The sequence below is a fragment of the Oryx dammah genome, unplaced genomic scaffold (genome assembly GCF_014754425.2).
Source record: "Oryx dammah isolate SB20612 unplaced genomic scaffold, SCBI_Odam_1.1 HiC_scaffold_21, whole genome shotgun sequence".
In the NCBI taxonomy this organism is placed as follows: domain Eukaryota; kingdom Metazoa; phylum Chordata; class Mammalia; order Artiodactyla; family Bovidae; genus Oryx; species Oryx dammah.
The window spans coordinates 17,751,818-17,764,397 of NW_024070205.1; the positions used below are offsets into that span (position 1 = coordinate 17,751,818).

The 12,580-nt window shown below is 51.3% G+C and overlaps 1 protein-coding gene and 1 long non-coding RNA gene across 2 annotated transcripts; both read left to right on the forward strand.

Moving 5' to 3' along the window:
• The first annotated feature begins 2,421 nt into the window (after nucleotides 1-2,421).
• LOC120880490 lies at nucleotides 2,422-6,883 on the forward strand. The gene is made up of 3 exons (XR_005725040.1): nucleotides 2,422-3,048; nucleotides 3,441-3,593; nucleotides 6,780-6,883. It is a non-coding gene; the product is annotated as an uncharacterized LOC120880490 (long non-coding RNA).
• Nucleotide 6,884: 1 nt separating this feature from the next.
• ZNF648 (zinc finger protein 648) lies at nucleotides 6,885-8,690 on the forward strand (the record flags this gene model as incomplete). Its single annotated transcript, XM_040263790.1, has 1 exon — nucleotides 6,885-8,690. A coding segment is annotated over one exon (1,614 nt), but the record flags the coding sequence as incomplete, so codon positions are not given.
• Nucleotides 8,691-12,580: the final 3,890 nt, after the last annotated feature.

The window sequence follows — 12,580 nt, forward strand, 5'->3', positions numbered from 1 at the left end:
CTAAAAACTTCAAAATTATATTGTTTCAGGAAATTTTCACAACAACCTTATAACAGAGGTTGTAATTAATTCTTATTCCCATTCTATAGACAGAGGGCCTGAGGCTCAGGGAAGTTAAGGATCAAACAAGTCAGGTCATCAAACAAATAGACCTGGGATTCAAAGCCAGGTCTATCCCCCAACCCGCCCCCCGAGATTGTGTACCAAGTTCCTGTTCCACTCACAATTCGCTTGCCACATGTGTTCTATTACCCAGTAAAGTTTGATGCCTGTGAGGAAAACAACAAATATTTGAAGTCTCTCCCATGCTTGGGCCACTTAAGTGGCTCCATTAATCTTCCTCAAGGATGACACAGGCCTCGGGCAAGAAAGCAGGCTGGATGGTTGATTTCTCACCCAGAGTTCCCACTGTTGGAGAGCAGCTTAGCTAGATCACTGTGAGGACAGCTAAAAGTAGAGCAAGGCGGGGTTGGTGGGCTGGGGTAGCAGGGAGCTGCAGGGGTGGGGGTCCTGGGGCCTCATCAGTGGAACTGGGCAGTTTCTCAGGGTCTCTCAGAATCACAGTCAGCCCCAATGTCCAGGCTCAGCCATGGTTCGTGAGCTCAGCGAGGTGCCACGTGTCCAGGATGGAGCACCAGTCTGTTCCATCATCCACTCATGTCGCTCAGCCCAGCCGGTCCAGTCTGTGTGGCTCACAGGCGCCACTGAGCTCTGGCATCTTGCCTGGCAGGGGCCAGGTGCCCTTCCATACAGGCCTCTCTCCATCTCTCTTTTCTCCCCTTCCCAGACAGGTAAGGGGACCCCTGTTTTCACCACTGCCAGTCAGGACATCTCAAAGGGAATGCCTGATTTTGAAGGCATATTTGCAAATAATAACAAACAAAAACAACACCTCCTTTGTCTCCGTACCTAAGGGACTGGGCAGAATGATAGAGATTGCAAAAGCTCTAAAAAAAAGGAAAAAGATGGGGCCTTCCCGTCAGCCCTCACGCCTAGTGGTACTCAGAGTGACTGTCGGGGAGATTCAATAGGGGTGATTGTGTTTGTGCTGTCGAAAAGGTCCTTGTGCCCTCGGGTCCGAGCAGGCTGACCAGGGCTGAGCGAGGCCTGGGATTCCATTCTGAGGCCGGCTCAGCTCCCTGCTTGCAGCTCCTGAGGATGGAAAGTTCCACACACAGTAAAGGTGCAAAATGGGATGTCAGAGGGGGCTCAGGGGACCTCTCAGGGAGATGACTCGGGAAAAGGGGCTCCTGTTACATCTTGCTGTCATGAGTATCCAGGCCGCTTCTTATCCCATTTCTCACTCATGGAGTGGCCTGGCCCACAGTGTGGTGGCCACATCAGGGTGTTTTGAAAGCCGAGGAGGAGGCAATGTGGGTGAGTTAACATGGCCTGTAGGCTTTTGTCCTACAGTCAGTCGCTAGGGTTTCTAGAAATAAAGCATGATGAGAGAAAAGCTGTGTCAGCTGGACAATAACGAGTTGGGCCTTTAGGGGACCCTTGTCTCCTTGGGGAGCTGTGCCAAGGGCAACAAAGGTCTTCTTCCTCTGGGGGCGGGGGTGTACTGCAGGGACCACACACACACAGAGTCACGCAGCCTTGGGTGGACGGACTGAGGGTTTCCAGGAGGAAGGGAGGGTGGAGCTAGACCAAGGCCAAACATGCAGGTTCTGAGGTGACCGTGTCTGGGCAGTTTGTGGTTAAGACCCTGGTACCTTGGAACCGGAGCTGCACTCAGTGTGGTCTTGGGGCCATGCACCTAGAAAGGGCACTAGGCTGTCTGTGTCTCTGCATTCAGTCTGTGGACCAGAGAGTAACACTGTCCATAGCAGGAACTCCCCTGGAAGGCGGCGAGGATGGGTGGAGGCACTGCTTGCGGTGGCCACAAAGTGTCATCCCAAGGAAGAGCTCTGTGCCCTGTGGCGCTGGGAGCGGAGAGGGACACACGCACCCCTCCCCAGCTCCGGCTTTGACCTCCGCTAGCCCCTCTGAGGAATCTAGTCACTTTTCTGCCAAAGGGACCTAAAGGGCAACCTGTATGATAGGGTCACTTGGGAAATTTTGAACAACAGTGTTGGGTGTGGGTTGGCGGCAATGCCATCAGATAAGTTGCTATGGGAGATATTTTAAGCATCAACTCTTCCTATCCTGCCCCCTCGCCCCTCAACACCAATGGTTCTCATCCTTTTTTTGGACCACAGCCCCTTCGGGAAATGGGTCCTTTTGCCCAAACAGCATATATCCACATATCTGTAGCATTCTGCACGTTACTTCAGGAATGTGCGGATTAGAAGCCTTGTTCCAGACTTGCAGGCTCAAAGACTTAGAGGCTTCCCTGCTGCCCGACTTCCCCCTCCGAGGCCACACCTCCAATACTCCAAGGGGCAAAGGGACCTGCTTCTCTCCATTGCATCTGAAGTTTACTGCTCAGAAAAATGTGGCAGGCGTCACTAACACTCTCAAGGTCCTGGACATATAAAAGGAACCCCATGAGTCACGTGTTCCTTAGAAACAAGAATATCAGTAATAACAAGCAGGGCAGCTGACTTTTCTGGTCACTTAACTATGTTCCGGACACAGTGCTAAGCTCTTTATGTGCATGATCTATGAGGATCCTGCCACGATCCTCATTTTACAGATATGAAGCTAAGGCACAGAGAGGTCAAGTAACTTGTCCAAGGTCACACAGGTTGTGAGTTAAGGTTTAAATGCACCAGAACCCTCAGTATATTTTTGGCCACCTGGAGACATCACATTCTATCCCCTTTTTTAGTGTCCTGAGCACTCACCCTAATAAAGGCACCCTAGACTTGAGTGGGTACCAATTCTAGACATACTGAGTCTCAATCCAATTTTCTCTCCAAAATGAACCTGCCTGGGCAGCAATACTGAAAGATGGTGAGACAGGCCTGGTTTGTGCATGAATTAGGAAAGAAAATTATCTTCCTGTACCCCACCCCTAGCTAAACAGTCACGGGCATCTTTGAGGCAAAGATAACTACAAAACATTCTGGAAATACCTCTGCTCAAACCACAGTGCTGCAAAAGGTGGGTACTAGAATGGGGGAGGTAGGGGTACAGACCAAATACCTGGTCCTGCCTCCCAGGAAGAAAAAACACGCTTCCTCATGAAGCTCACAGTGCGACCAGAGGCTGAAGGACATATTGGGGCAGGATGGAAGAATGGAGTGCTTGCTCTACTGGAAGAAGGGGTGAGAGTGGGCAGGAGGGACAGGGCCACCTGCAGGAGGACTGAGTAACCTTCCTGAGGGCGGGAGGAAAGGAGAGAACGAGGAAGACTAGAGGGGAGGCGGGCTCAGAGGGAGCAGCGGGAATTGGTTCAGGCTGTGAGACAGGGCAGCCCCCCTGGACTTCCCAGGCTGCCCTCTGGGCTGCAGGCAGGAAGGCTGAGTGTCTTACACCAGCCCCACCTCCCGAAGCTCTCTCCGCAGCTGCTGGACTGGACACAAAAGTGTGAGGGACCGAGACACCGTCTCTGCTGATTCGTACCCAGCTCTGCTCCCTGTTGCCAAGAAGCCACACGGGGCAGAGAAATCGGGTTGGGGGCCTCCTTGGCTGTCTGCATTGCCCAGGTAAGTGAGTATTCATGTGTGAGCCAGAATTGAGCCAGGTCTGAAGGTGGTGGGCAGGGGAGAAGAAGGGAGGTGGCTGCCCTGCAGGGCACTGGGTACCATCTATGCAAGGAAAGAGGGGGCCGGGGCCAGGAGCTGGAGCAAGCCATGAGGCCAGGTTTCTGCAACGCATCACATCCACGGGTGAATTGGGTGTGCCGGGGCTGCACCTGGACAGCAAGTGTGGAGGAAGGTCCAGGGAAGGACTGCGCGCTGCCTGCCTCTGGGGTCAGTGCATCTGGAAAGCAGAGGGGCTAGCTGCACCATGGCATCAGGGTTCCTCTTCCAGACCAGGAATATTCGTGTCAACTTGCCAGAAAACCCTCGCCTGAGCCCCTGCCTTCCTCTCGGTCTTCTTGGTGGTCAAGAGAGCACCTTTGGCCACTGCAGGAAGAAGCAAGCAGGGGACATGGCTGAAGGCAGGGGAGGAGTTTCCCATCTGGAAGGCAGCCCCCTGTCAGCAGTGAGTTAGCAGAGGGCTGGGTGCTGCCCTGAGGAGGCTCACTTCTGGCTCAGAGGACAGGGATGAGATGTGTGTTGTGTAGAAGGGGGGACACGTGCCAGAGGCAGGGTGGGGAGTAGGTGGGATGCAGTCTGTGAAACACTTCCCATGAACCTGCATGGCACGTTGCCCCACGGAAAGAAAAAATCTGCTTCACTCAAATCCAGCACTTCCTTGCCGTCTGACTGGTGGACTGCAGTCCGGCTCAGGCACACTGGCCAGTGCTGTGTTCCTCTACACACACACACACACACACACACACACACACACACAGGCACAGCTACTCTCTAAGAACCACTGAAAATACATCCAACCTGGTTTCCTGACAAGAGGTATGTCAACTCAACTCTAACACATTACAGGGACAGAGCAGGATGGTCAGAGGGAGGGAGTGGCCCCTGGGCTTCGGACACAAAGGGACAGGAGAGGCTGGACCCCAGTCATCACTGCCCTGTGTCCTCCCTTCATCTGTGGCTTCTGTGTCCAAGAAGAAAGTGAGGATTCCTCCCCTTAGCTGCACCTCCACACACATTCACAGTACCTGGGCTTATGATCAGGCAGGAGCTGGGAGAAGGGCAGCTTGATGGCACAGGGGCTGATAAATCAGGACATGACCTTACTGTGTGAACCTCGAGCACCAAACTGGGAGGAGCGTCCACCTAGACACCGCCCAGAGGAGCGAGCAGCTCAAGTAACAGTGCCGCAGTCACTGAGTGCCAGCCGTGTGTGCAGGAGCATCCCACAGACTGTGCAGAAGGGGCAGTACCTCCATCCTGCAGATGAAGAGGACCAGGCTCAGAGATGTTTGTTGACACAGGCATACGATTTTAACCATTTGCTCCACATCTGTCCAACGAATGAATCTGTCTTGCTGAGAAAGGATGGAACGCCTCCGCCCTGAAGGGGAGTGCAGAGCTGATCCCTCTGAGAAGTGGTGGAAGGTGGGTGGAGGAGAAGCTCAGCAGCTTTCGGAAAGTAAACACTCAATGACTCATACTCCTGACCGCCCTGGGCAACAGTCTCTGCGGCATGCAATCTGGCCTCTCTCTCCTGCCGAGGGCAATCTGGGTCAACAGGGGCAGGGAGGAGCCCAGCCACAAGGCCCTGTAGCCAAGGTACCTTGGCCCAGAAAACACAAGGGGCTTTGATACATCAGAAAGCAGTGGCTCTCCCCCAGGATGCTGTGGCCATTCTTGGGCGGGGCCCGGCCTCCAGGCAGGGCCTCCATGGGGAGGCCACATCTGGGAGGCAGGACAGCTCCTTGAAGGCAGAAACCCCAGGGCTGCTGCCTATGAGTTGTATGACCTTGGGCAGGTGAGGAATCTCTTGAAGCCTCAGTTTATGAAATGGAAAGGTTACTCTAACAGAAACAGTGTCTATCTTAAAGGTTGCTGGGAGGAATAAAGATAGTCATGCTTGTGAAATACTCAGGACATTGTGTGGCTCATAACATTGGCCCAGAAAATGGAACTGCTAGTACTACCGATCTTTGGGATTCTCAGAAGGTTCCCTCCAGACCAAACTCAGCCCTTGGGTTAGAAACTGCTCCTCCCCATCCGTCCCAACCCCAGCCCCACAGAGACCCTCAGTAGCCTGCCTCTTATTCAGGCAACCCCTGTAAAACTCATACAAACAATCCTTATTAGCCAACCCCAGCAGGTCTCTGTGTCTTCAAGCTAAAATAAAATCAATCAGAAAATGCATCTCAAAGGCTGCCTTGTTGTGCCTTGCTGTCAAAACCCTAAGTCCACACTTTTCAAGTTGGGGTATAGGTACCCCTGGGATGTATGGGGGTATGCCAGGAATCCATGAGGCCACAGGCTAAATATAACACACGGGGAAAGTTAAAACATTTAAACCGAAGCTAACTTAAAACACTCTTTTCATGTGAAAATAAACAGGACATAGAATGTGCATTCCCATGAATGTTTAAGATGAAGCAGTATTTCAGAGGTAGTTCAGGCTTTCCGTGGGCATCCCTTTCTTCCTGGTTGCAGTGTTTTACCCTACCCACCAGCAAGGGGTGCTTTGCTACAAAGACCTGAGAAGCCCCACTCACACAGGGAGGGGCAGCTGGGTTTCTTCTTGGGAACACCGTAGTGTCTTCCTGACTCAACCCCATGCTCCCAGGAGCTGGTCTGTGTCCTTGGAAGAGGCGGCCCACACAGCCCAGTGTCTGGGAGGCAGTCTCGCTGCCACCATCAAAACACGGAGGGCTTGCTCTCCTGGCAGGAACAGTAAGAGCCAGCCTGGTTTTCAGCTTTCTGCCTGGGCCGAAGGTTTCAGAGGTCCAAGAACAACCAGACCTTGCTTTCTGCCCTCTCATCTATTCTTCCTCAGCTCACAGAGAACCCACCTGGCTAGCAGTTGGTGTTTGAGCCCCAGGGTGGGACAGAGCACAGACGCTACTCAGCAAATGCTCACACTGGCCATCCTGACAGCACTGTCTCCTGGGACTTCCGGCAAGGGGGACCTTCCTTAAGGGTGACTGGGGAGTTTTCACCAGGGCCCAGGTCCTCCTTCACCTATGAGGGACCAACAGTGTGGCTGGTGCGGCTTCCAGCTGCACACAGACCTGTAGTGAGAACTCGGTTCCTGTGGCCGTGAAGGTGACAGTCTGTTCTTTGCGATCTTCCTTTTTGCAGGTTTCCTGAGCCAAGTGAAGGTCTGTCTTGGAGAAGCAGTAGAAGGGGCTGCACATAATGGCGCAGGGGGGCCCCCAGGATGGGTGGGGAGACGCAGCTCCCCCCGGGAGGCTGAGCATCAACTTGGAGAGTGAGGATGAGGCCCCTGGAAAGGCAGGAGACCAAGGGGCTACAGGTGACCCTGATCAGCAGGCCCGACCAAGGGGCAGCTCCCAAGTGACCAAGGACAATCCTGACTTGCTCTGGCAGCATTCAGCCCACAGGAAGGAAGAGAAATTCTCTGGCTCCTTTAGCACATCAGGCGTGGGGAAGAAACCCATGGCACTGCAAGGGAAGAAGGCCAGTTGGGAAAGAGATGTGTCAAAGATCACCCCAACCGGGGCCTCCCCCAGAGCAAGCACGACTCCCAGTGCCCTCCCCAGGGGCCTCTCCCGCAAGTGGTTCAGTGAGACGCAACCTCCTAGGGCCTCATTACCTGCTGGTGATGAGGGAGACTCAAGGACAAATCTGGACGCCACCCTGGGGGTCCCATCCAACTTCCTTGGTTCTGCAAGGTACTTCCGTGCACAGAAGGAGGGAGACGAGTCCCCAGACAGCTCCTCTGCGGGGCGGTGTGTCCCCAAAGCAGGGGGCAGTTGGGACCTCTCCACGCAAGAGACACACACACCAGCCCAGGAGTCGGCTACCCAGGCCCGCCTGGCAGCGGGGGAGGCTCTGGCCAAAGCGCGGAAGGGCTCTAAGGACCCGAACCCGGCGGTCTCCGAGGAGGGCAGGCAAGGGGAGGCGCGTCCCTACAAGTGCCTGCGGGGCGGGAGGGCCGTTCAGAAGTTGACGGGCGCTAAGCCTTACGCGTGCGAGCTGTGCGCGAAGGCGTACTCCCACCGGGCCACGCTCCAGCAGCACCAGCGTCTGCACACGGGTGAGCGGCCCTACCGGTGCCCCTTCTGCGACAAGACCTACACCTGGTCCTCCGATCACCGCAAGCACATCCGCACGCACACGGGCGAGAAACCCTACCCGTGCCCGGACTGCGGGAAGGCCTTCGTGCGCTCGTCGGACCTGCGCAAACACCAGCGCAACATGCACAGCAACGACAAGCCCTTCCCGTGCGCCGAGTGCGGCCTGACCTTCAACAAGCCGCTGTCGCTGCTGCGCCACCAGCGCACGCACCTGGGCGAGAAGCCCTTCCGCTGCCCCACCTGCGACCGGGAGTTCGCCGTGGCCAGCCGGATGATGGAGCACCAGCGCGTGCACTCCGGCGAGCGGCCCTTCCCCTGCCCCACCTGCGGCAAGTGCTTCACCAAATCCTCCAACCTGCTGGAGCATCAGACGCTGCACACCGGCCAGAGGCCCTTCAAGTGCGCCGACTGCGGGGTGGCCTTCGCGCAGCCCTCGCGCCTGGCGCGCCACCAGCGCATCCACACCGGCGAGCGGCCCTTTCCTTGCGCGCAGTGTGGCCAGGCCTTCGCGCGCTCCTCCACCCTGAAGCGGCACCAACAGATCCACTCCGGGGAGAAGGGCTTCCTCTGCGCCGAGTGCGGCCGGGCCTTCCGCGTGGCCTCGGAGCTGGCCCAGCACATTCGGGTGCACAACGGCGAGAGGCCCTACCAATGCGCCGACTGTGGCCAGGCCTTCACCCGGTCCAACCACCTCCGACGACACCGAGTCAAGCACCACAGCTGCAAGGAGCCCACCACCCCCTCCTCCGACGATGAGTGAGGGCGCCCTCGGCTGGGCCTCAGGGAGGGCGAAGAAGACACGGCCGACCTCGGATGCGGTGACAAAAAAGACTAGCCGCCTCCTGCCCTCAAAACCATCTGCAAACACGGAGAAAGCATCGGGGCTCATCCTTTTCTGAGAAAGGTCCTTTTCTGTTTAAACGTGAATAAAGTAATCCCCAGAAGCTTGGTCTCCTTGAGGGAATCCTCCAAAGCAAAAAAAGCATACCTGTGCGGATGGGAGAGTTAACCGAAGAGCTTTGTGTGATAAAGTTTTATTAAAGTTTAAAGGAGATAGAGAAAGCTTCTGACATAGGCATCAGAAGGGGGACAGAAAGAGTATCCCCTTGCTAGTGTTAGCAGTGGAGTTATATACTCTCCAATGAATCAAAAGAATGTCTGGAGGTTGTAAAGACCTCACCAGACCTACTCTCATAATTTACATTTTAAGGTAACAGGATTAGCCAGGAGGTTTAATCCAGAGACTGTCCTCAGGCAGGATACATTATTGTTATATAATCCTAAGGAAAGTAGAGGGAAAAAAACTTTGTCCTTTCTTCCTCCTTGAGAATTCCAGACCCTTCTCTCCTTAGGGACCCCTAGACTTCTTATCTTTGGATTTCTTTGGAAGGAATGATGCTAAAGCTGAAACTCCAGTACTTTGGCCACCTCTTGCAAAGAGTTGACTCATTGGAGAAGACTGATGCTGGAGGGATTGGGGGCAGGAGGAGAAGGGGACGACAGAGGATGAGATGGCTGGATGGCATCACTGACTCGATGGATGCGAGTCTGAGTGAACTCCGGGAGTTGGTGATGGACAGGGAGGCCTGGCGTGCTGCGATTCATTGGGTCGCAAAGAGTCGGACACATCTGAGCAACTGAACTGAAGTGAACTGAACTGAAGACTTCTTATCAACCTGCCTAGGAAATGACTCTCTCAAAACCCCGGCAGATGGCTCAGGCTTTCGGTTTCCTAACAGATGACTTTACCCTGGGCAATGTCTCTATGAGTCGTGGCTTTGAATTAGAGAAGGCCTTTATCTTAGAGGGGCTTCCCTGGTGGCTCAGACTGTAAAGAATCTGCCCACAATGCGGGAGACCTGGTTCCATCCCGGGGTCCCCAAGATCCCCTGGAGAAAGGAATGGCAACCCACTCCAGTATTCTTGCCTGGAGAATCCCATGAACAGAGGAGCCTGGCAGGCTGCAATCCATGGGGTCTCAAAGAGTTGGACACAACTGAGCAACTAAAACATACTCTTTATCTTAGAGAAAGGGGTGTTTCTGTTCTGTTTTGTCGTTGTTATTCAATGGCTAAGTCGTGTCATACTCTTTTCATCCTATGGACTGCAGCTGGCAAGGCCTCCCTGTCTCTCACTAACTCCCCGGAGTTTGCCCAAGTTCATGTCCATTGAATTGGTGATGTTTTCCAATCTTCTTAGCCTCTGCTGCCCTCTTCTCCTTTTGCCTTCAATGTCTTATGTTTAGAGACCAGTTATCCTAGAAATTCACAACAGCCTTAGCATCTGGAAAAGAAGTCTGCACTCTCACAGTGGAGCTTAGTACCTGGAGCTAACCCCCAAGTCTTACCCACAAAATTCACATGTGCTTCCTCTCTGGACACCTCTCTTCTTGTTTCCACCCTGGGAGCTTCAGTCACATTTACAGAGAAATCTGCCCATTTATAGAGATATATACAAAATTTCTCCATATGAGCCTGCCCATGGTTCAGGGAAATTTTAAGGTTCATTTAAACTTACTGGGATCATGAGTTCCAATTTGAAGTAAATAAAATAAAGCACCCCTTGCCCAAATGCCAATCAGCTTGTGTTTCACCATCATTAAAACCAGGTTTGAAAAACTATCTGACTCACAGCTGTTCTCCAACAAGGTTAGAGTCATGTAAATTGAAATTTACATGACTAACAGCCAGTCTTAAAGATTACTGACCCATCGATTTTGGAATAGTAATTAGCTCTGGACCTCGACTGGGAGGAATCCATGATGTCACAGAGTTCGTTGATGCATGGGGGCTGATAACACTTCTGATCTTGCCAAAGTTAAAGATACTCCACAGAAAAGGTACTGTACTCCCCTTTTGAGGACATTTTTAGTATATTCCTAAAATCATCCCCAAAGCCTGCCAAATCTGAATTTCTCTTGTCCTTTCCTTGATTTGGACCCAGGAGTGACTGCTAAATAGTCTTCTCATGCTTGACACATGGGGGCCAACTAGAAGTGACATATGTTGTCAGACCTTGTTTGACCAAGGTATCTTAGAGCTCTGACTGTATGCCTGGAGGTTTTGTGCGTGGATTCCCTTAGGTACATCTGCATGTCCAAACAACAGATTTAGCTGGTTCTGGGTCTGGTACGAGAGCTGGTGATTGGGTTCCTAGTCCATCTCCATATTTACCAGTGATATGATCTTGAATTCAGCCTCTGTGTCTGAAATGGCAAAATAGAAATGATAATAATGGGGTAACGAAAGTGAACTTCATCCTCCCAGGAGAAGGATGCAAAGGTGTTAGACTGGTAGAGAAGTCATAAGAACCAGCCATAACCTGGTGACTTTGAACAGAATAGAGTCTAGTATTTGTTTTTTGTGTTTATTTTTTCTGTGTAATTAGTGAAATATTTGAAAACTGAAGTTACTATTTCTTTTCTTTGTATTCTTTTTAAGATGGTTGGTAGTAGAGTTATTTTCTCCTAATTAAAAATTTTGGTTTGGCCTATAATTTCTTAAGGTGGTTGTTCCCCAAACCAGTTCTTAGAATGGCTGTATAGAAATCACCTGGGATGTTTGTTAAATGCACACACTTGCTGAATCCTAGCCTTGAATATTGACACAGGTCTGTAATGCATCTTATAATCTAATTTATAAAGTTTCCCTTGTGTTCTGGTGCACAGCTCAGTTGGGACCACTAGTGGTATAATTAATATATTGGTGATGCTCAAATTTTATTTAGTAAACAGATAATAGAGGAATAAGAAATGGGTGATATGGATGAGAGCATAATAGAACTGGACTAAAAATAGGCACAAACTACTAGGACATCTCCTAACTTGACCATGGTGGACTCAAACTAGCAAGCAGGTTTTGAAGTGTTCCATAATTTCATTTCTGAGATGAGATGATGCAACAGCTAGGTATGGCTTCCAGATGGTTTCCCTTTGGGGGAGAGAGTGAGTTAACAGGCCAGCTAGATAGGCTTGTTCTTTGTACTTTTGGAGCTCTACACTGTGTTTCTATAGGAGTATATAGTGTACTGAATATTATATAATATACTGAAGAGAACTTCATTAATCTTCAGTGCCTATTACTGGGGCTACCCTTGTGGGTCAGACAGTAAAGAATTTGCCTGCTATGCAGGAGACCCAAGTTCAATCCCTGGGTCAGGAAGAACAAAGAAGTCACTTTTTTTTTTTTTTTAAAGGAAAGTTGTCCCAGTCTTTTCTCACATCAGCTGCAGGGGTCATGTCGAGTAGGTATTGTAGGGAGAAGCAATCCTGTTGCCATAGTTACAGGACCATTCCATGGTACACAGTAAAAGGCAGTAATATGTGGAGTGGATGACAGAAAAATCAACCAGCTGCAAGCTGGCTTGGCACATATCCTGCCCAATAGCCTGCCTTCCAAATTAGAGGCAGTTGAATCCTCTATTTGCAGAAGAATCAGTGCTAAAATACTGGTTATTCTTGCTCAGATTGCTGCCCTCATGTGATGTGAGCTATTTTCTAGCTTTCTATATATCCCCTGTACCTCATATCTTATTTCCCTAATATTTAATTAAAGTTGGAGCAGGGCCCTCTTTGTGATGGAAGAAATTTAAAGCTTCTCTCTAGAATAGCCCCTGTTGCCACCATTTAGTTTGCGAAAGTTAGCTTGGATATGCCTAGTAAAAATGTTCATTTATAAGTTTTCAATTAATAAAAAATTCTCCTGTATTTACCAGAGTCTACAGCCAACATGATCCTTTGGATAACATCCTTTGGATGATAATGATAAGAGTTTGGCACTGACTTTTTACTTAGTGTGCCAAGAACTCTTTTGAGTGTTTCTTATGTGTTAACTATTTCATTTT